Below are 24,008 nucleotides of genomic sequence, written 5' to 3' on the forward strand. Positions count from 1 at the left end.
AGTTTGACTCATGGATAAGCTGGTTAGAAACATACTGTGACTGTATGTAGTACAATAATTTGGGGATAAGTACACTAGACAAACAGAAATAACTTACAAAAGAAATTGATAAATTTAAAAAAAAGGGCTTTTAAATAAATTGATAAAATTAACATTTCAATATTAACCTTTGCAATGTTTCTCTTTGTGCTTATTTTGATTGTCAAATTGTTTTGTTAAAACACATTTTGTAAATTAAATTCTCATTATGTGCTGCTCATGAGTCTGTAAACATATTTAACCAATTTAGATAACTGTGGTCTGGACGATAGTTTTGCAGTAGCACAGGTCAGAAATATCATTGAAGTCTTGCAATGTGAACACAGCCTGTTACATCATAAATATGAGTTGATCAGGTAAATGATGATGAGCAGAGCGACCAAATGCTGGAAAGGAAAGGAGACTGTGAGACGGGTTAATGAAGAGGAAATGTGTGCGTCTGATAACCTGCATGAGTCAATTAGAGACTTACTAATGACACTATGTGAGGGCAGGGCCGTGCATTAGTAGTCACAGAGATACTGACAAAACCCGGAAATTGCACTTACTTTGTTTGAATGTTTATGAAAATGCATGATTTGACTCATATTAATGGTACTTAATAGATTTCAATTGACTTTTTGTATGCTAAATGGAGCACTCATCTTTTGCATCTTCAGCAACGTTTATGCTCTTATAAAAGCCTCAGCTTTTAAAATGTTTGCCTCAGCCATAACGATACGAACAATAGGTCAATGCTGCCAACACTATCAGATAAAAGCAAAACTGGTAAATTGCTCTCTTTTATAGCACAAACACACACATGTGCCAGTATCTCTGGTTGTTACTGATATGAGTCAGACAGAAACATTCATTCAGCTGTGAGGTTGTAGAAGATAAATTGATTAAATCTGTAAATGATGGGCAGGAAGGAAAACGGACGATCCAAACAGGGACAGACAAGCACAGACTGAAAGACTCAAAGTTCAGGCATTACCCCATTAGGCTCCTGAAAGCAATCCAAGGCAGAAACCGAGGATAGAAGGAAAAAACATGAAAAAAGGGGACAAATACACAAGAATCAGCAACATGTAAAAGACATCAATTTACAGTTGGAGGAGAAAGCAGAGTGACAGAAAACAGGAAAAAAAAAAAGATCATAAAAGGTGAAAATCTGTAGGGAGCATTATGACATGTGAAAACAGAAAAGAATGAAAGAGAATAAGGAAATCAGCTTTGCACTTGTGAGACCCAAATTGCATGTCCGTATGAGCTTCAAGGGGCTCATTAACTCTGTTTTCAAGGCCTTGGAATTATTTTGAGAAATGTTAGAAATGCAGCAAAACAGAAATGTTTATTTTTTAATTATTTTTATTATCATCATTATAAATTCAATCTGGTGTAACAAAACGTATTTATTGATTGATTGAATTATTTTCTATTTATATTATCTGTTCTCATTGCTGCTGGACATGTAAATTTCCCAGAGGGAGCCATCCCAAAGGGATCAATAAAGTCAAGTCTAAGTCAAAGTCTAAAGCCCATTTCCAATGAAGTTGGGATATTGTGTAAAACAAACAAAATCAGAATACAATTATTTGCAAATACTTTTCTGACAACATTCAATTGAATATAATACACTATAATTACAAAGATATTTCATGTCCAAACTAATCAATATACTGTAACCGTTTTCACAAATATTGCCTCATTTTGAGTTTGATGCCTGCAACACATTCCAAAAATACTGGGACATAGGCAACAGATTGGGAAAGTTGAAGAATGCTTAAAAAAATGTATATGCAAAATGAAATGTTTGGAATATTCCACAAGTTTATTAGAAACAAGTGAGTCAGTGTCACGAATCAGTATTAAAAGTTGCATTCCCCAACAGCTCATTTGTTCACAAGCCAGCATTGGGTGAGACTCCACTGACTAACTGTGTGAGCAACGAGTAAAGCAGTTTAAGAAAATTGTTTCTCAATCATCTACAGTCCCCAATATCATCAAAACATTCAAAGAATCTGGGAAAATGACACTGCATTAAAAACTGGCCCATTTTTGCCCAAATATTGCCAAATGGGTTCAGCAACACTTCAGAAAGCCTTTGTCAGTAAACACAACTCTACCATGCAAAGTCATAGCCAGACAGCGACTGAGCTCATTTGTAATGGACTGACAAAAAGTAGAAAAGTTGATGTGGTCTGATGAGTCCACATTTCAAATTGTTTTTGGAAATCATGGACATGACAAAGGGTAAAAGTCGGCAGGATTGCGGGTCTGTTAGTGCCCGTGGCATGGGTGCTGAGCAACTGCAGTTAAGTTGTACATTAAGTAAGAATGGGAAAGAAATCCACCTCGGTTCCCAAACACATATAGGGGCCCATTCACTAAAGGTTTGCGTCACCTTTGCACGGCGCTAACCGTTAAAAATGGAGCAATCCGGTAGCGCCTAATTCACTAAACACGCGCAGATGGGGAAATCCGTCACTAAGTGTGCGGCCAACCAGACTATGCCACGGTGCGCCGGTGTTATTTGCGCGTATGCAAAATAGGTAATTTGCATACCCAGTGCAAATGAGACTAATTGACTAACGCCAGTGCAAATAGCCACACAGAGTTTGTACACACAGAGTTTTTGGAAAGCATGTATTAACCTAGCGCAACCTCGATCCCGGGATCATGACAGCAGTGCATGGCACGGTGCACCGTCGCTCTCTGGTTGTTCACGCAGAGAGGAGAGAGAGAGAGAGAGGGAGGGGGAAATTTTTCTATGTTTGTTTTAGGACGCATAACGTAACCCGGGCTGATCGTAAATGGCGGGGAGGCATTTTACGATCATTTTTACGTATTTTCTGATAATGTCCTCTTTCTCGCAACTGTTACTATAACAACCATGTTCTTGGCGCAAATCCATTGCCATGTGTGGTAAATCAGGTGTAAATTTGCTCCAAGCAGTCAGTTTTGTGGGCGTGTTTGCGCCAAGATATGATTAGAGCAATATCCTTAGTGAATAGGTGGGCAACTGGGCGCAGACTGCGGGTGCAGTTGTGGAGCAATATTTTGCGCTATTACCGTCATCTTAGTGAATATACCCCATAGTGTGTTGTTCAAAGGAAAGGTGATGTAGCACATGTGGTTTGTTGCAGGCATCAAATGCAAACTGAGTTTGAAGATTAAATATCTTGTCTTTGTAGTGTATTCAGTTGAATATAGGTTGAACATGATTTGAAAATTATGGCATTCTGTATTTATTTATGTTTTTACACAAAGTCCCAACTTCATTGGAAATGGGGTTTGTATTACAAATAATTCTGACTGATGCACATCTAACATGGGATGATCACACAGTGTGCATCTTTGTGCACAACGTTCAAATACCTAACGCAATTGAATAGGTCGCCACCAATTTTAAACATTCAAGATTTTGATTGAAGAATAATATCTACCACGAAACATAAAATCATTATTTCTACTTTAAAGGCACTGTCTGCCAGTTTCACTCTGGAGAAGGCACTTTTTATATACAGGATTTAAACAATCAAACTACTTCTCAACTTCCATATCAGGGCTTATCTTCATTTCTGGTGGTGAGTTCGTCCTAAACCCGCACTCCCCCAGCCTGTATTTTGCCATTTTGTGTTTGTTTTGTAAACAGCGGGACGTTTCTGCGGGAAGACAGTATTTACAACCCTCCAGCCAATCGCAGAGCAGGGGGGTGGTGTGTCGCAAACGGGGCCGGGCGAACGTGTCGGCTGCGTGACGTCACTCCCGCGGCAATTTGAAAGCACGCACTGATTTTTTATTTTTTTTTACTCACTCATTCACACATGTAAACTTCTGTGAGTGAGTGAGTGAGTGAGTGAGTGAAAAAAATTAATAAATCCGTGCGTGCTTTCAAATTGCCGCGGGAGTGACGTCACAAAGCCAACACGTTCGCCCGCCCATTTTGCGACACACCACCCCCCTGCTCTACGATTGGCTGGAGGGGTGTAAACACTGTCTCTCCACAGAAACGTCCCGCTGTTTACAAAACAAACACAAAATGGCAAAACACAGGATGGGGGGGCTGCGGGTTTAGGACGAACTCACCACCAGAGATGAAGACAAGCCCTGATATGCAAGTTGAGAAGTAGTTTGATTGTTTAGATCCTGTATTTAAAAAGTGCCTTTTCCGGAGTGAAACTGGCAGACAGTGCCTTTAAAGGCTAGTTAATAATATTTTAAAATTATATTAAAATACATAATTTCACATTTCTTGTTCATTTTAATTTTAAATAAATCACTTCTTAACCCTGCTGCTTAGTTAAAGGTTTTCCTGTAACGGCGGTCATGGGGACTGAATGTAGCATTCCGTTGAATATATTGACATCGTGTTCCTAAATCATCCCATTGCAGCACGAAGGTCTGACTTTGGCCAATTTATGCCAAGTTATACAGGCTACTGTAGATGCATACAAAAAACATTGCAAGAGTATTAAAGAAGACGACTTACGAGCAGGCGAATGCCACAAGAGCGCCACTAACCACAATGAAGTCAAGAATGTTCCATAGGTCACGAAAATAGGAACCAGGGTGGAGGAGCAGTCCTAAGTCAATCATCTTGAGAATAAACACAGTCATAAAAACAAATTAAATAATGCAAAGACAGATATTTTGATTGATTCCCAACATAATAAGGAAAACAAACATGCTAAAACAAAATGTCAAGAAAGTCTGCTTTTATTTTGACAGATCTGTTACCTTAATCACCATCTCAAAAGTAAACACTCCAGTGAAGACATAATCCAGATACTTCAGCACCTGCAAAACAGAGTTCGGAAATGACAGTTATGAGATACAGTATGTGAACAGGCCATGTCCTCGATGTCAAGCCCTGTCAACTTTGCACTCTTCTCAACAAGAAGTCACTGGTCACAACACCAGAATATTAAATATAATATAACATCTGACTCACGTTGTTGCGTGGCGCATTGGATTGCACAGGATCCTCAGCTGCCAGGGCAATGCTACTCATGGTAATGACCATCAGGATGCACATTTCAAAGTAGCGGAGGTTGACCACGTAGTGACATAGCCGCCGTACCCTGTGACACCACACACAAGGAATTTTAGCATAAGAGACAGCTCGTTCGAGTGGCATGCATCCCAAATAAGCCGGAACAATAAGCGTTCCCCTCGCAGTCCAAAGGACTCATCTGGTTTGTCAAGATACCTACCGGGCAATATAAAGCAACTTAAGATGCAGCATCATCAGATGGAAGCGTAGAACTGCCAATGTGGAGTAAACATTTTTACTGGCAAACGTAGTTGTAAGTACAGTATATTCAAAAATATTTGCAAATACGTTCAAACACATTTCTAGGCTAAATGCTAAAAACTAACAGTGTAAAAAAAAAAAAAAAACATATTATATATATATAATTTTTTTTTTTATAATTTTATTATTTGGCCTATACTATACCAATACATTCATAAATTAAGTCCATAAGTAAACATTGTTCATTCTTATTTATTTATTTTTTTAATGATTTAGTATTTTGGTATTTGGTATTTTTTCCCATGATGCCAAGTCGTATGCACATGGACGAGGTCAATACCTCGTGGCATTAAAGGGATAAATGCTATATTTTTAGCAGTTAGCCTACAAGTATATTTGAACGTATTTGCAAATACTACGTTTCAACATATTTTCATGTATGTTTACTTGTATTCGCAAGTACTATCAAAACGTATTTACAGATGTGCTTGAAAGTTTACATATCCATGGTGTATGCAAACTTATGAGCACAACTGCAAATGTTCAAAAGCTAAATGTGGTATAACACAAAAATACTATGAATCATCACCAAAATTCACATGCACATATCTTTATGTCAACTTCATCTTCTGAAAATAAAACAATTCCATCCATCCACCCATTCTCACCATACAGTGCACTCATAACTTCACACACCTGTAATTATCTTTAATAAACTTATTTGCAAATATGTTCAAATGTATTTGTCAGTCAAAAATGTTTACTCCACATTCGCAGTTCCATACTTCCGTATCATCAGCATAGAGGGAATTTAGCAAGGAGAATCACACTTTTGTATTTTAACTCATTTACTCCCAATAACGTATAAATATGTTTTTTATGTTCTACGTGTCCCAAAGACGTACTTATACGTTTTTTTGTTTTTTTATGCTAGAGCATACAGAAGGCTTTGATGCAGCCTCTCAACTGCAAAGAACGGTTGCAGAAATGGTAGTTATTACACAAAAGGCCAGCAGGTGGCAGCAGAGCAAAGGAGATCAACCAGGGCCATGTAGAAAAAAAGCTAAATTACTTACAATTGTAAATAGATTTGTGAAAACTGATGAAACTTAGCTCTCTTCTAATGCTAATTGCTGCAAAACGGGAACAGATAGAAACATACTTTTTTTTCTCTTGATGAAAGAAGAGACTTTAATCTTTCTTTTGATGGGTTCCATGTTTTTATAGCAATAGAACACAATATTCTGTGGGCCTTGCAAAATCAGTCAAAATCCAGTAAAACAGCCGGGAGCGAACGGGACTGCTTCTGTGAAAATGGCTGGGAGTAAATGAGTTAAGGAGACTAGGTGCTATAATAATGTTGCAGATATTGTGGTCTCATATCCTGCATTAACAGTCATAAGACATTGTTTAGATACACTTGTATAATCTAAGACTTTTCAAAAATATGCGTATGACCTTATTTATTTATTATGTATTTTCATTTGTTATTGTACTTATTGTAATTATTATAATTTTAACTAGAATTAATTATTTTAACTAGAATTATGCTGTAAGAAGATTTTCATTGCCTATATTTTAACTCATATACTGATATGACTTCTTGATTTAGTAAAGCTTTCAAGCTCTAGAAATTATAATAAAAAAAAAAAATCCATGCTAGCTATTACCCAATGACTTACGGGTTTGTTTGTCCAAAGATGAACATGGAACTATAGGGGAGGATCTGTCGAGGCCTATTGCCGGCATCGTCGTCTTCCAGAGCTTTCTTCTCCTCGCTGACGCCGAAGTTACCACGCTCAATGTTGTTCACTAGTGTGGAAAAATACATGCATATTGTAGTTATCATATCTCAAAGGGCACACAACTGAAGGACAAACCATAATTTGAATACTGTACAAGTAGTTATTGCTTGCAAAATGTCTGATTTTCAGCCAAGGAAGCAAAGCACGGATAGCCATCACGTTTAGTCTTAGTATTCCTTTCTTCCCCATGTTCATTTCCATTGTGACAAATACTAATACTTTATTAGAATGATTGATGTGCATAATGTGAAGGTTCTGCTCACTGGGAATGATGGTGGTCTCTCCAGGTGGTGCAGTTATGGTGACAGGAATATGAATAGTGTTGCTGTTAAGGCCGGCCTGGCTGGCTCTTGTGGAATTCTTTTGGTTATCAGCATCTTCTTGCTTGTCTCCAAGACTCAGAGGACTGGTGGCAAGGACTTCCTCGTCTCCATCAGACTGCATCTCCCTGCGGAAAGCGATGTTTATCTTATCAGAGGTGACAATGTACTCATTTTTAAGGTACTTCAACTTTATGCTGAGTTCACACCAAAAGCGGGGGAAGGCGTTTCGGCGGCGCGTTTGCATTGTAGTCAATGGAATTCGCGCGCACTGGAACGAATGTGCGTGGAGCGGCGCGGAGGACGCGTTTGGCGTGTTGGAACGCGGTCCGCAGCAGTGAAAATCTGCACATTTGTGACGAAAATCCGCACACTCGCATATTTGTAGAAGTTCAAAAAATTTAACTTTTTTCGCATTTCGCCTCCCGGTGGCCAATCGGCTTCGAGTATGGGCCTATTGTCACCCCGAGTGCAACAACACGGCCAGCCGGGTCAGAATGATGAGCAAGGAAGTGCTGATAAGTCTGTTTACTTGCTTTTTAACTGTACCGAGGTAGCAGCAGTGTTTATCATCCATGCCAAAGCTATTTTTAGCACAAATGCCGGTTGCCAGATTGTCACCAAAAAAGCGAAAGTGCTATCACGTACCTCAAAAAAGGAGAAAATAGTGCCACGGCTGTTTAGTCTCAGGAAAGAAGTAGAAGTAGTTGGAGGTGCTCACTTTTTGTTGACTTGCTAAAGTGCTCCACGGTCCTTGTTCACCAAGGAACATGCCTCTTCCGCTCCGGTGTGCACGAAAGCACGAATGAGCGGCAATCGTTCCAAAAACTCTACGCGATGAAACGCTCGCGAAGAAAGTGTTCCAGTTCGCCTTTTCGGTTTTGGTGAGAACGCAGCATTATGCAGTCAATTGAGATCAAGTATATTAAGGGGACTGGATACAATGAGCTTCACCCATAACCATAATGATTAGATTTTCACAGCTATTAATAACATTACATGTTCTTATTGTCTGAACATTGTTGTCCCAGAAGGAAGTCTTTTTTTAACATCATGTAAAAGAAAGCCCACAAAGTTTGCTGAAGACATGCAGATTAAGGCCAAGGATTACTGTGGTCTGATGAGACCAAGATTTTTATTTTATTTTTTTTGCTTCAGATGGTGTCAAATGTGTGTGGCTATAGTCCAGCAATTAAAAGTTCAGTGAGTGAACCACAAATGCCAACATATATGGTAACATACTGAAATGAGACAAAGCCATTCATCTCCATGATAGCCATCACTACCTGGGGCCTTACCTATGACTTTTCTTGCACTTTTTGCTTTCATCTGCATCCAGAGTGGACTGAGCTCTCACCATCCGAGAGCAACGTCCTTTTCTCTCTCCATTCCCCTCCCCCCCTCTTCCCCGGCCCCTGCGCTCTCCATGGGCACCATTTGCTAATGTCCCATTTCCCTCTTTTGGCGTACGGTGTGAGTGGTGATGGCGATGCCCTCTCTCTTCCCCTCCTCCCCGCACATCAGAGAGCTCCTCTTCCGGGGAGCCCGCGTGATGATGCCGCCTGCGCCTCTGCCCCTCGTCCCGACTGTGGCTACTCTCCCCTCTCCTCTCCTTAGTCTGAGCGCCGTTGCTGTTGTGATCTTTGCTCCGGCTGTGATGGGTGTGATGCCTCGTCGTGCCATCCCTGCCCTCGCCGTTCCTGTCCCGATGGCGGTGGTGCTTCCTGGTGTGCGAATGGAAGTTGTCCCCCGTGCCTTCTTGCTGTCCTTCCTCGGGAGGCCTGTTCGGAAGGTCGCTGTTCCTGGACTCTACCACAAGTGGCCTATCCAGGTGAGTCATCATGTCGGGATGGAGATGAAGAACAGAGGACAGTCGTAGGCGCTCCTCAGGGTCGAGCTCGTTAAACAAAGCCTCGCTGCTCGCTCTCATGTTGTGTCTCCTCAGTTGGTTGGTCCTCTGTTCCCATATTGACATGGTCTTGGCTGTTCGTTGCTGTTCCTTGCTAGACACAAAACAATCCCACATGGAAATGTCACAATTAACACAGTGTCATCTAGATGTTTTCCAAAACATGGCGTTTGGGCAGATTTTGGTCTCCTAAAGCCAGGTCAAATTCTATTATTGATGTTAAAGTCATAATTATTATTATCAACTGCTAAAGAACCAAAGTTACAAGCATGTCACAGAATGATCAGTGATGCCGAGAACGAATGTCCATCATGATAGCTTTCACTAACCATGCTTATGTACTGCAATATGCAGAAATGTAAACAGTGCTGCTAAAGGTTCAGACTTTGCAAAAAACACATAAAACCAGAATGCAGTGAAATGAGAGCATATAATGATCCAAACTACAGTGCATACACATACACACCCAGGATGCCATAGTCATGAAAACACCTCAGATCTTTCCAGAGGTATAACCTGACTATTCCATTTTCACCAGCAATTTTGGTGATCCCTCTTTCTTCAGCAAACAAGTCTACTCATGAAAACAAATCACTTTCTCTTAGACATTCCTCTTGCCCAGACAGATCCACAGCCTATAATATAATATTGTAATTTACTGTCTCAGGGTCAAATGTAATGTGGTGTAAGTATTTCATGTTGAGGTTTTTATGAGTTGAAAGCAAAAACAATTCCCTTTAGCTGGTTGGAAAAATTTGGACTATGAGTCCCCATAGCTATTGTTAGAAGAGGATGTCCACATAATTGAACAGTCAAGATGTCATCTTTTAGTAATGGACTTTCCATCACAAACAGCATTTTTGCATGGTGTGGAAACAAGGACTGTTTTAGTTCTAGAAAAAAAATACAGTATACAATCTCTACTCCCATTATTCTTATGAAGGCACTCCTTCTCAAATGGGGGGTGGAGGGAGTAAGTACTGTTTGTTTTCTCTCTCTTTTCTTTTAAATCGTGCTAGAATAAAGTGTAATTGCACATCCACTACAGTAGGTGGCAATGGAGCTCTGTATAAGCATAGCAATTTTATAGACAAATTATACTATTTACAGTTGCAGTGGAGAATAAAGTGGTGGGTTGGTGTTTGAAAGTTTTTCTTCCTCCTAGGGCAGCATACCAAACAATAATTGAGAAGCATTGCCTTAAAGTCAAGACTTTCCAAGTGACAGAGAATCATTCATTCTCACTCTAATGAGACAAACTGTGAGACAGGGGAGTTGAAAAAAATAAACACAGTCAATATTAATTTTTAATTCAAACAAATACTCTATAAACTATTCACGAAGAAGTTAGATGATGCTATAAAGTAAAAACATTTAAACTATTCATTTTAAATTGCATTTGACAGATCCCCCACTTTAAATAGACATTTTCCTGTTGTGTCTTTGAAGACTACTGAGATAAGCATTAACTGGATTGAGTAGGCTCATATTAAATAAGGAACATGGCAATGGGAACTTCATTGAAAAGAATTTTTAAACAGTATTTGCTGCTCTAATAATGAGTCCACTCTATGAAATGTTCATGGCTTTCTGAAAGCAAGCCAATCTCTTCTTATCGAGCATTGTTTTGCCTTCTCTTTTATCTGTTATGATTCCATTTTGGGAACATGTTCATTCCAGTTATCATACAATGTACAATATAACCTATGTCAACTTTTACAGACATGGCATGCCTGTATCCAACATGTATGGCAACAATATGAGTGAAGACACAAATATGTGAAATTTGACTTTATTAATCATGTGTTTTTGATGTTTTTCTTTAATTTCTACGGAGCCCCTCTGGTGTCAGTGCCTGATTTTTGTTTTTTGCTAATCTGTACCCACAGTTTAGTAAACCGTACGGTTTACTAAACCGTACGCACGGTTTAGCTCTTCTGTGGCATTATGTAATACGTATGTGCACGCACCGTTCGAGTTGTTGCTTGACAGCAGTATTAGCAGCGAACGGCTGCTTCTTTTCATCTTAAACTGTAGACTAATGTATTCAGTTGATGTGTAATGTGGCACTCGAACACTTTTCTTCTTTCTTTCTTTTACTTCCGTGTTAAGCCTGAAGGCTGTTGAAATGCAGACGTGTTTTGTTGTGCTCCGCAATTAATACGCCATACTTGGCTAAAGAAGCTTCATATTTCCGTCATCCGAATCGTTAAGATGCCAAAACTAGTCGACAGCTTAAAATACAAAAAGAAAAAAAAAGAAAAAAAAAAGCAGTCGTTCGCTGCTAATACTGCTGTCAAGCAACCACTCGAACGTTGCGTGCGCACGCGTATTACATAACGCCACAGAAGTGCTAAACCGTGGGTACGGTTTAGTAAGCCGTGGGTACGGTTTGCTAAACTGTGGGTACAGATTAGTAAACTGTGGGTACAGATTAGTAAAAAATAAATAAAAATTCAGACCCTGACACCAGAGGGGCTCCGTAAATTTCCATCTAATCCCCCCCAAAGAAAATCTGTTCGCTGTGTCTAAATAATTTATTTATATGGTACTTTTTAGTTAGTTTGTTCCACGTAGTCACCTGTACCTCAAGATTCGTCGGGCAGGGGTAGAGTAGATACTATAACTCCTAAGAGACAGACAGAAGACATACACAGAACAGACAGACAGAAGACACAAAGGAAAGGTTTCCACACGCACGCACTTTAGCAACGCACACAACTTGTATTTCCCTGAGAGGAAAGTGACAGACACTGAAGGGATAAAATTCTTAATGAGAGATACATTTAAGACACCACAAAGCATATAAATCAAATTGTTTTGTGTTGTCTCAAAGAGATGTCAAACAGCCAGCAAATTCTAACCGAAATACATTCACACACCACACAGCAATGCTTATGTTTACACAGACGGCAATAAGCAAGCTATTGGCTTCACTGCAGACAGTGTTGTAGTTCATAAAATCATTTTCAAATATTAAACCAAAAGATCAGAAATGTGTGTTTGGCAGATTTCTGTGTTAGGCCTATACATTTTTTCTGTTTGTAAAGATTATTTCCCCCCTTTAAATAATGTGGCATTTGTAAGGATCATAAATTTTGGTAGCAGTGTGCTCTGTAAGAGATATTTGAATAACAATCTACTTTCCCAACAATAAGGACAAGACAGACAACAATTTGGATTTGTGGAGCCCCAGTGAAAAAGAAGAGCACGCTCATTAGAAAAGGTACTAAGTCTGAATGGGGAGGACAGAGGAGAGGCGACAAGGAGGGGAATATTGTAAACAGAGAGTGATAACTCACAGTGACTGAATGCTGTTGATGGACGACCTGCGAGAGATTGCATCTCGATTTTGCTTTACAAAACTGTACATGCAGAACAAAAAAACAAAAGAAAAATGAGACACAAATATGAAGGGAAAAGGTGGATCCTCAGTCTGTCCACCTGTTCCCTTCGAATTTACTCAAAAGGACAAATCTGTGCAACTACTACTTTGCAAACACCATCACTAATTTGTAAGCACACATTTTTTAGAAAAGCAGAAACTGAACCTGAAAACTAGTTAGGGGTTTCATTCCAAAGACATTTTCAAATTTTAATTTGTAACAGCAACAATTTGAATGGTTTGAAAAAAAGTCCTGATTGGAATTCTATTCTGAATTTGTCAAGAAAATGCCATGCAATGAAACCCCAAGTTTGCAAACAAAAACAGTACATTTCAAACAAAAACAATTGCTTATGAGCCAGCTCAACAATGTGTTAGCACACTAATCACTCTCAAACATTTAGAGAATACTGGATGTTAATGTACATGAATGTAACAGTGATTATGGTTTAAGGGAGAGATAAAGCAGCTAACCAGTGTTTTCTCCACTCTCATTTCTTTGTGAGGTACTTAACAATTAAGGAGAGGCTGTGGGCCAAACATCATCTTGTCTTATCTTTTTCAACATGTAAAATAACATACGTGTGTGTGTGTGTGTGTGTGTGTGTGTCTCTGTAATGATCAATGATCCAATTGGTATAAAGAGAGAATTGACATTACAAAACTTGTAATGTAAAAGAGTGCAAATACTTTGTTACTGTACTAAGTCAAATGTTGTTATTGTACTATTAGAGCATACTGCAAATCAACATTTAATTTGCTCCCATGGATTTAATGTCAGAAGCTAACTTCCAATGATATTTTCTGTGATTAAGTTTTACAAATGTATTACTTTTTGGGTACTTTACAAAAGAATAGAGAAATCTATATTCTGTAGTTGCGATAAATGATTATGCAAACAAAAGCCTGCCTGCCTACCTGTCGAAAGACATTAAAAATGTGGGGGAAAAATTGAATTCACATCCTGAATCTGCAAGCCTTTGTCTCGCGTAGCTGTTTTAGATGCATCAGAAAAATATAAAAAATAAATAAAAATAATAATAATAATAAATATATATATATATATATATACATATATATATATATATATATATATATATATATATATATATATATATATCATTCCCACCCCTAATACATAACCATATGTACAATTCCATATGTAACTGTGGATGAAATAGCGAAGCAAACTATGTCTACACTAACATTCTATATTTGTGGGTTATAAAACAATGATACAGTGCAATATATTGTATGGGGAGCCTCAGCACAATACAGTCTTGCCGAGATCACATCACAGTGAGTCCGTATAGTGAATTGCCCAATGTGTGGGGGTGAGTAGCACTGTCTGCTGCTTTCTTAACTGGCTGTAAAGATGAACAGGGCGGGTCTGAGGGGTGAAATAGTCAAAAAAGGATCACTCTCCTAGATGGTGTAGATGAGAGTAAACAAACTCAGACAGAATTTCAGTAGATGGACTAAGAGGATGGCAACACTGACAATGCCAAGTTTCGTTGGGGTTATGTAAGAGAATGATAGTATGAGAGAGATGAGACAGCGATACTTACGCAGCTATTGAGATGTTTGCTGCTGACATGGGACTGACTTCCTTCACCTCCAAAGCCTTCTGCAGAGCGAGTTTCTTATTGGCTGCCTCCTCCTGTTCTTCTTCATCCTTTAGCCAAGTGGCAGTATTACGCATTGCAATTGTATGTACCGTATTTTCCGCATTATAAGGCGCACCGCATTATAAGGCGCACCTTCAATGAATGACACATTTTCAAACTTTTTCCATATATAAGGCGCTACAGTAGAGGCTGGGGTTACGTTATGCATCCATTAGATGGTGCTGCGCTAAAGGGAATGTCAACAAAACAGTCAGATAGGTCAGTCAAACTTTATTAATAGATTACAAACCAGCTTTCTGACAACTCAATTTACTCCCAATAAACAGCTGTTTTATTACTTTCTCTGAGGTAAAGTATTAGTATTAGCTTGCAATCCAAGATGACGGGATCTTCTGCGCATGCGTGTCATCGATCGTACAGGGTCATGGATAGCGTCTTGACAGCGAGACCTGTTGCAGCTCAATATTGATCCATATATAAGGCACACCTGATTATAAGGTGCATGGTCAGCTTTTGAAAAAATTGAAGGCTTTTAGGTGCGCCTTATAGTGCGGAAAATACGGTATTATGTTAGAATAGCATGCCTGAACCTACCTTTGTCAGTTCCTGCGCATTTGCAAGATTATCAACAGCGATAGCCAAGAAGACATTCAGTAGGGTGTCTGAGGAACAACACAACTCAGGAGAAACTATGGACGTACTTTGTGACAGATTACACTTAAGACATTTTGCGAGGGCATATCCAAAAGCAAAACCCTGAAACAGATACCGTAGACACACTCGGTGGGAATTTGATCTATGAATCCAGAGAATATTTGTGAGGTCAGAGAACACTTATCTGAAGAGGGCCTTGGCTCTCAATCTCAAAGGTGCTTGATAGTGCAGAGCTCGGTCAAGTTCTTCCGTAAACATGCTTGTATGGACCTTGCTTTGTGCAGTGGGTCACAGCCATGCTGAAAATGGCCTGCACTAAACGTTCAAAGCAGGAGTGTAGAAAATGTCTTGGTAAAAATGAGGAAGTTCAAATTTCCGGAGACTACAGAAAACAGTTGTACGAAAATATGAACACTTCGGAATTATTTAAATTGGTCATAAAATGTGTTCTGATCTTCATCTAAGTCACAATAAACGGTCTTCATAAACTATCCATCCATCATCCACCCATTTTCTTGACCGCTTATTCTTCACAAGGGTCGCGGGGCATGCTGGAGCCTATCTCAGCTGGCTCTGGGCAGTAGGCGGGGTACACCCTGAACTGGTCGCCATCCAATCACAAGGCACACAGAGACGAATAACCATCCACTCGCACACAAGCACACCTAGGGACAATTCCGAGCGCCCAATTCACCTGCCATGCATGTCTTTGGAATGTGGGAGGAGACCAGAGTACCCGTAGAAGACCCACGCGGGCACAGGGAGAACATGCAAACTTCACCCAGGAAGGTCGTAGCCTGGACACGAACCCGAGTCCTCAGAACTGGGAGGCGGACGTGCTAACTCTTCATAAACTAATACCTTTCAAACTGTTACAGTATATCTTTCCATGATTTTATTGAACATAACAAAGAAACACCACCGTGCAGGATGGAAAAGAATGTGAATCTTTGGATTCAAGTGGTTGACCTTTTTTGACAAACTTTCTCCTAGTTGCAGATCAAACCTTTACCACGGTGAGGAGTAATTTTGCACCATTTCTCTTTGCAAAGCTGATTCAATTCAGCAATATTTTTTTTTTAGATTTCTGGTGTTAACCACTCTCTTGGGGTAATGCCAAAGCGTTTCAATCAGTTTAAGATCAGGACTGTGACTCGGCTACTCAGAAGTTATATTTTCTTCTGCTGATGCCATCCTGTTATTGATTTACTTCTGTCCTTTGAGTCACTGTCACTCATCGCCCATCCTGTGCTGAACTTCATTTGGCAGACAGATTTTAAAAAACTTAAGTTTTTCTGCAAAGTTTCTTGACAAACTTGCAAATTCATTTTTCCTGTCAATGATAGCAATCCATCCAGGCCCTGAGGAAGCAAAGCAGTTCCAACCCTTGACACACCTCCACTAAACTTCACACTTGTAATGAGTTTTCTAATAAGAGGATACAGTTTCCAAAAAGTGTCAGGACGATGAAGTAGACGGAAGAGAACATTCCACGGCGGACACCTCCTTGTGACTCGATGCCATGGTACATCACCGCATTCCAGTCCTCCCCGGTTAAAATCTGAGTGAGTCAAGACAATTCCAATGAATGACACTTGGGTTGTTCGAGTACTGTGCTGAATTTAATTGGCTCGCAGCATAAAAGCTTGTGAACACAGGCTAATTAAGGGATTATAAGTGAGCTGTCAGGAGGCAAAAAAGGTACGCAGGGCAGTAATTTCTTCTTATTAACATGACTGATAATAATCTTTTAGCTTCCATTAAATCAAGATTTTCTCATTTTAGAGATGAACCGCGTTTGCGTGTGCGCCTGTGTGTGTGTTTGTTACCACCCTTATATTCGGGCTGTCCCACCTGAAACACAGTGAGGATGGCTGCTGGGAAGGTATCGAAGTTTGTTGTTGGTGTTTCATCCTCAAAGTTAAATCTAAATGAAAGCAGAAAGACGTTAACAGTGACAACATATTTGGTTTGTTGAATCCCACTTGAAACATGAAACATATACCCCACTTATAGCCAAATGATCTGTATTAGGGGTGTGAATTGCCTAGTACCTGACGATTCGATTCGTATCACGATTCATACCTCACGATTCGACTCGATACCGATTAATCCCGATACGAATTTATAAGTCGATTGTTGTTGTTGATTTTTTTTTTTTTACTCAAATTTAGAAAATACTAATCAGTAAACTTGTACATGTACACTGTAAGATTTGTATGAAAATGCAAATATCACTGTGAGCCACTGTATTGAAAAAACAGGTTGTAATCTTTCAATCTTAATATTTCATATTGTAATATTTCATCTTTGAACAGCATTGAAATAAAATATTAAGGCTTAATGTTCAATTAATAACATTCTTCCATGCTTAACACATTCACTGCCAGCCCAGCAAAAATGCATTGCATCATTTGACGTCTTTTCCCGTCAAAGGCAGTGAATGAGTTAAAGTGTGAAGTCTAACCCTAAGTAAGATGTTTTGTTGAATAATTTTCCATCATAATTGGATGTTTAAAAATCGATTCGGCCACCTGTTGAATCGATTCGAGAATTGCGCGATGTAATATCGCGATATATTGCCGAATCGATTTTTTTTTAACACCCCTAATCTGTATACATTTGCATTAATCCAAACGTTAACATTTTAGCAACCACCTATCATATGAAAATGCAGCCACTCCACAGCCATTATGCTGGAATGTCTGGAATGTTGGGGTCTTTGGGGCCAAGATAGGGGATTGCAAACATATTTTGTCTTCGGGTCTTGTCTGGTTTTGATGGAATATATTGGATGAAAGCGCCATAAGCTCAGGGACAGACGAAAACCATTTCTCCTAGGTGACCTGTCCATGCTGATAAAAGGAGCATCCTCAAAAGGCTCATTTTTTTTTTTATTTGATATAGATTCAGTCCTACATTTTCTACCAGCTACACATACATACCGGTACATATTATTATACCATACACAAGACACACATAAATAGTAAGGAATGTCTTATTTTCAACAAACAAGTTAGCAGGAATTAATGACAAACATACAATTTTATTGTCGGGAAAATTTGATATTTCTTGCAGTGTGACTGTAAGAATACAACTGGTTCATTTTGGTCACTCAGCCAAATTCTCCATTTTGCCTCTTCTCAACAATAACAAAGGGACACCTGGGTCCATTTGGGGGCAGCCTAATCAGCACCTTTGCTCAGCTCAGCTACATTCCTGCATAATGTCTGTGTAGACAATTGCATCCGCATTTACATGTCAACAGCGTATGACCGTTAAGACATCAATATGTAAGCGAAGGGCCAAATGGCCCCATTCCAGTATTTGAAAAGGGAGGAAAAAATCTTGGAATATTGACGTAATTTTTAGGAGACTTCTCCATGAAATGAAATCGAAAAGCCTTTTCTGACTGGGAGTGAATGAGTTAATAAATACATGTCATTCGGTTCAGTTTTGTGTGCGAGTATTTTCTGAAAGAATTAGTTGAATGAGATAGACCATTATTACAGAAGGATGGCGATATGTAGTTTTGCTTAATTTCCCACTGCCTCTATTACAGAAAGAGTTCAGTAATGTCAAAGCTGCCTGGAGGTCACTTGGAAGTGTGATAGCTTTTTTGCTGCCATTTTGCCTTAATTCTAAAGTTGTAAAAATGACTGAATCAGACATCATACATTTCTATATGTGTGCGAGATGTGGGGATGAAAAGAAGTGTGTAAAAATGAGGAGAGGATGTGGTGCACTTTGGTACCACAAGACCACTTTGGCCATTAGCACCAAATTGCAGCCTGCTTCTTCCTCTCAAGAAGATCATGCGATAAATGCATGTTCGGGTGTGTGCATGTTGAGTGCATATATTATATCCATGCAGACTTTTCTCTCTCTCTCTCTCTCTCTCTCAATAACCAGGATATGAAGAGATGTACAAAACAGTAATAATACCGATACTGGTATCGGCAGAGGTGCCAATACTGCATTGGTGGTATCGGTATCAGTGACTACTCACAAGTAACATGCTGATACCATTAATTCCAACGCTAATATAGGATTTTGGATGCAGCATCTTGTGTCTTGCTGGTGCACGACATTCACTGGTATGTGACATGTTCACTGCATGCCGATCTAAGATATCCTATTGGCTAGGGATGGGCGAGTACCGATACCAGGTATCGGTATCGGGCCGATATCAGCCTTTTTTCAAGAACTCGAGTACTCGTGACGCAGACGAGTACAAGCGACCAATGGCAGAGGGGGAAGACGTTAAGTGACTCCTCCTTGCCGGTAAATGGCGCTAGCTTGCAGCTGTTTTTCACCAAAACTTCACCGGTTTGGAAATACTTCAAAATTGTGAATCTTAAACTAAAAGAGCATTTTTGTGTTTTATTTTGACCGTTAAGACTATTGAAGAGTCACTGTGCTATTTTTTTTGGTCAAAATTAAAGGAAATATATTTGTTTAAAAATATCTTTTCGTGATTTTTTTTATTTGTCAAAATGTACTACTGGTATCGGCAGTTGGTATCGGTATCGGTGAGTACTGAGGGTCTGAGTATCGGTATCGGTATCGGTCTGAAAAAAGTGGTATCGAACATCCCTACTATTGGCCCTTGAATGCTCTGAACCAATGGCAGGACAGCTTTTTCATGTTGAGTGAAAAAACAAACAAAAAAAAACTCAAGTATCGGTATGGTATCAGTATCGGCCGATACTGCAAAGCTGGGTATCGGTATCGGGAGCCAAAAAACGGTATCGGAACAACACTAGTAATAACTATGATCATCCATCCATAGCCAGCTCTCATGTGCACTGTACATGCATCACATGAAGGAAATGAGGAGGGGTGTGGGGAAGTGAATTAGAGGAGAGTTGGGAGGGGCATCCACCCATCCATCCATCCATTTTCTTGACCGCTTATTCCTCACAAGCGTCACGGGGGTTGCTGGCGCCTATCTCAGCTGGCTCTGGGCAGTAGGCGGGGGACACCCTGGACTGGTTGCCAACCAATCACAGGGCACACAGAGACGAACAACCATCCACACTCACACGCACACCTAGGGACAATTCGGAGCGCCCAATTAACCTGCCATGCATGTCTTTGGAATGTGGGAGGAGACCGGAGTACCCGGAGAAGACCCACGCGGGCACGGGGAGAACATGCAAACTAGTTGGGAGGGGCATGTACTGTAATTCAATAAGCCTTGCCTCCTTTGGTATGGCATCATATTGTCTCTTCATGCTCTTTTCCTTTCACCATTGTCCCCCCTCTGTCTGATCACGGCAACCTCCATCACACTCACATCTTTGGTCCATTTCGTTCCAACCTTTCCTCGCCTTCCTAATGCTCCCCACCAACTGCATTCACACCATTGCCTCTCCCACTTTCTTGTGGATTAGCGGGTCCCCTGCAGGCGGTCGATCCCTGTGCTTGTGAGCTCTGACCTCTGTTTGCTACGATAATGGGGATTGGGAGCGCTCATCCAAATGACTTCATTAAATCAATTCGAGAAGTACGGGTTGTGTGAGTCCAAACTCCCCCTTCGCTAATTCCCTCACCTCGCGAATCAAATGGTTTATGCAGTACATGGTGCACATTTGTCTGCATGTAAAAGTGGGCTGGAGATAAAAGGGTCATTCCATGCCAAATCACCCAGGAAGTTTAACAAATAAAGATTTAGATTTTAATGAAACTTCGTGTACTTGCTGATGCTGATGGCACAAGACTAAATACCAAATTTTAGGTCAATCAAAGCATGCATTTGGGAGCTAGGGCCACCCAAATATTGACATTTTCTGCAACAAAGGGTGTGGTCGACTTCCTTTGAACACATATCTCAGGAACTACTGAATATTTAACATTCATGAAAAGTTGAACATTCATTGAAAGTCTGAGGGTACTTTGACTCCTTAAGGTACTAAAAAATGACATATTAGATCTTTTTTTTCGCTTCAGAGACCTTGTGCGAGATTACATTTCATGAACAATTTTGTTAATGTCATGTGATCCTGAAGGTCAACTAAAACAAAAGGTCAAAAACTTACTAAAATACGCAGCAATCTTCAAAATGATTGCATTGTTGGAATCTTTGAATTCCCATCCAACAATACATATTATTGTGAAATGACCCAGTAGTTCCTGAGTTAAAGGTTCAAAGGAATGTGGCCACACCCTTTTTTGCCAAAAAATGTCCAAATTCAGCAGGCCACGTAGCTCCCACACCCCTGCTCCCATTTACCTAAAATGTTGCTGTTATGCCAGCATTATACAGTACACCACGTTTCATAAAAAAAAAAAATCAAAATCTGCTTGGTTAAAATGTTTTTTGGGGTGTGATTTGGCATGAAACGACCCAAAAGTGTCAATAAAAAATAAAAGGGGTCTTACTTAAACAGACCTGATTTTATCAAATTTAATTTTATGAAAGCAACACATTTACTTTATTTAAAAAAAAATGTGGATGTTGAATTACAATTTTAATCTTATTTTGCAATGTTGATGTGCAAAAAAACAACAAAAAAAAACAAAAAAAAACATAAAATTGGTTGATTCCTGCTAATTTGAAAATTTTATTGGTCAGGGTTAAGGTTAGGGGGTTACAATGGGATTAATTGCCATTTGGGTCAATTTTAACTATTTGGGTTATTGTTTTAACTCAAACTTGGGTAAAAAAAAAAAAAAAAAAAAAAATTGTTGCATTGATTTTACCCAATATGTTCTATTCATTTAACCCTAAAAATTTTTTTGCAAAAGCAATAAATATGGAGCGAAAGCCTGGATCTTATTGTTTGGCCCATTCTCCACCCTGATTTTTTTTTTTTTTTTGTAAAATTATTTAGTAATTTCTTCAATTCAAGTGCAGCAACATAACTACTTTGGCTACAAATAATACATTTTAAAGTAAAATTTTTACCCCTGCTCAAAAATTCCCTTTTCTCTCGACTGACACGAGACCACAGATAAATAAGCATACATGCTCGCGTGATATGTCAGAGTGGAGGTTCAATGCCTAGCTTAACATCTCAGCAGTGCACATGAAAACATTTGGAAAAACACACTCTGCATTGGCATAGAAATAACTTCATACAGCTTGCAAAAAAAGCATTTTCATAGGATGTCAGTACATTGAAAAGAGCAAAACAAGATTTTTTTTGGTTACAATCATTACAGTAAAGGCTGCATATTTCGTCAAAGCTTATCGCAAACAGACGTGATGTCCTTTGAGTCTCAGCAGGGAGACGGTCTACAGCCTCAAGCTGTTTATCTCTTAATTCAAAATTTTACCAAGACGCGTTCAGTGCGTTGCGAGCAAGAATATAATCTCTGAACAAAAAATACATTCACGATACATAGAGCAATTTATTTTCCTTTATTTTCCTTTGAACATGCCATCACATTTTGTTGAGGGTTGGGATCATTTTACATGAGGAACTATCAGACTGAGGGTTTGCTTTGCTGATGATATAACAAAACATCCTCCTTCCCAAAAAGACTGACTATTGCACTTTTCATTTATCGAAGCTTAACGTGATTATTTTGCTCATGAAAGTTTAAACGAACGTTGTTTGTCGCCGGTTTGTTTGTAACGTGCTGGCTGATGCGCGCCGCTGGCTGAAAGCGCCGTGTGGACGTCAGACTCATCTCACACTTGTCCATCACAAGACTGATGCGGCGCTAATGATGGCGTAGACTGATAGGAGGCTCGGTGCCATGGCAACAGCCTGCTGCTTTCAAGGCAGGCAGACGTGGTGTTTGGGAGGGTTGTCAGTCCAAAGAGAACTGAGTATAAGTGAAATGCTGCTTTACGCATACTGGAGATGTGAATACTATACTAACCCTGCAAAAGCAGCATGTGGCAACGTACACACTAGTGAGTGACCACCTGGCAATACTGTACCATCTAACATCCTGCTACAAATGTAGATCCTTCTTATTTTATTCTAGATTTATTCATTTTGCATTTTTTCCCAATAGTTGTCACAATTGGTTACACATGGTGAACGGAACCCATAAAAAAATAACATGGAGTATTTTCATCAAGGCAGTGGGCCATTGCTCTTTGCTGCTTTTAGTCTGTTTCCTACTTACAGTGCATCACTTAAAAGGATGTTATGCATTATGTTGCTTCTCTAAAAGGTCAGTCTAATGGCACAAAGACGTATTTGTCTGCCACTGATGATAACCATGCATGAAAATCAAACAAAACAAATCAAGAGGTTCTAGACTACAGTCAAATTGGTCTGGGAAAGGCCCACTATGCATACTGAAAAGGTCTATGGGTAAGTAAGGGAAGATTTTGAAAAACATGTCCTTCTCTTTTATTGCATGCCTTGTCTTTTAGATTCAAATTAAAAACTCATTCACTGCCAGTCATTATAGAAAATTTTTACATTTCCAATACTCACGTGATATTACATTCAATAATTATATATAAACCGAATCTACCAAATAACAGAATAGACTCCCTACTTTTTGTCCCGTCCCGTTCTTTTATAATTGACAGCAGAAAAATGTAGGTTTGCCAAAATACAGCCATTTCTCCCATGGACTCTGAAACTGTGTTTATTTCCTATAAAATGGGGCAATGATGTCATCTACCGGTGGTTGGGCATCAGTAAAGTTGTTTCCAAGTTTGATATTTACAGTGGAGCATAATCAGATTCGCCCCCATTTAGCACCGCTCTAAAAAATACAATTGACAAGTATACTCGTCAAAGGCAGTGAATGAGTTAAAAAGCCAAATATTGACAAACTGTGACCGGAAAACGGTCTTCAAGACTATTAAATTCTTCACATTATGAAAAGAAGCTGCTAAATGGCCAAAAATGACACCACAAGAGATTTTTTTTTTTTTGGGTGGTATATATATTCTGCTCATCCCTTGCACATTCCACACTTCAAATCTGGACTTATTTTTCAGCTCACTTAATACTAACATTGCCAAGTAGGATGGTGACTGTCACAATCAAAATTAAATATAAATCAGAGAAACTGTCTTGTTTCTTGTTGACACACCGTCATAAATGTTTGGT

The 24,008-nt window shown here is 39.4% G+C and overlaps 1 protein-coding gene across 10 annotated transcripts in view; it reads right to left on the reverse strand.

Moving 5' to 3' along the window:
• Nucleotides 1-24,008, reverse strand: part of cacna1bb (calcium channel, voltage-dependent, N type, alpha 1B subunit, b) — a 179,606-nt gene that overhangs the window by 53,011 nt on the left and 102,587 nt on the right. For 7 of the 10 annotated variants that reach the window (XR_013278744.1, XM_077497715.1, XM_077497712.1 and 4 more), the window contains 12 exons: nt 16,834-16,906; nt 16,423-16,540; nt 14,920-14,987; nt 14,266-14,372; nt 12,615-12,677; nt 11,900-11,941; nt 8,702-9,406; nt 7,347-7,531; nt 6,961-7,090; nt 4,976-5,105; nt 4,762-4,821; nt 4,514-4,620 (listed from right to left, as the gene is read on the reverse strand). Coding sequence is in view for 9 of the 10 variants with exons in the window: in XM_077497715.1 (XP_077353841.1) it covers nt 4,514-4,620; nt 4,762-4,821; nt 4,976-5,105; nt 6,961-7,090; nt 7,347-7,531; nt 8,702-9,406; nt 11,900-11,941; nt 12,615-12,677; nt 14,266-14,372; nt 14,920-14,987; nt 16,423-16,540; nt 16,834-16,906 (1,788 nt within the window). In the remaining variant the exon portion in view is untranslated. The remainder of the gene's footprint in view (nt 1-4,513; nt 4,621-4,761; nt 4,822-4,975; nt 5,106-6,960; nt 7,091-7,346; nt 7,532-8,701; nt 9,407-11,899; nt 11,942-12,614; nt 12,678-14,265; nt 14,373-14,919; nt 14,988-16,422; nt 16,541-16,833; nt 16,907-24,008) is intronic. The other 3 variants (XM_077497721.1, XM_077497716.1, XM_077497718.1) reach the window with 2 other exon arrangements.

The sequence above is a fragment of the Festucalex cinctus genome, chromosome 15, assembly GCF_051991245.1.
Source record: "Festucalex cinctus isolate MCC-2025b chromosome 15, RoL_Fcin_1.0, whole genome shotgun sequence".
NCBI classification, from domain to species: domain Eukaryota; kingdom Metazoa; phylum Chordata; class Actinopteri; order Syngnathiformes; family Syngnathidae; genus Festucalex; species Festucalex cinctus.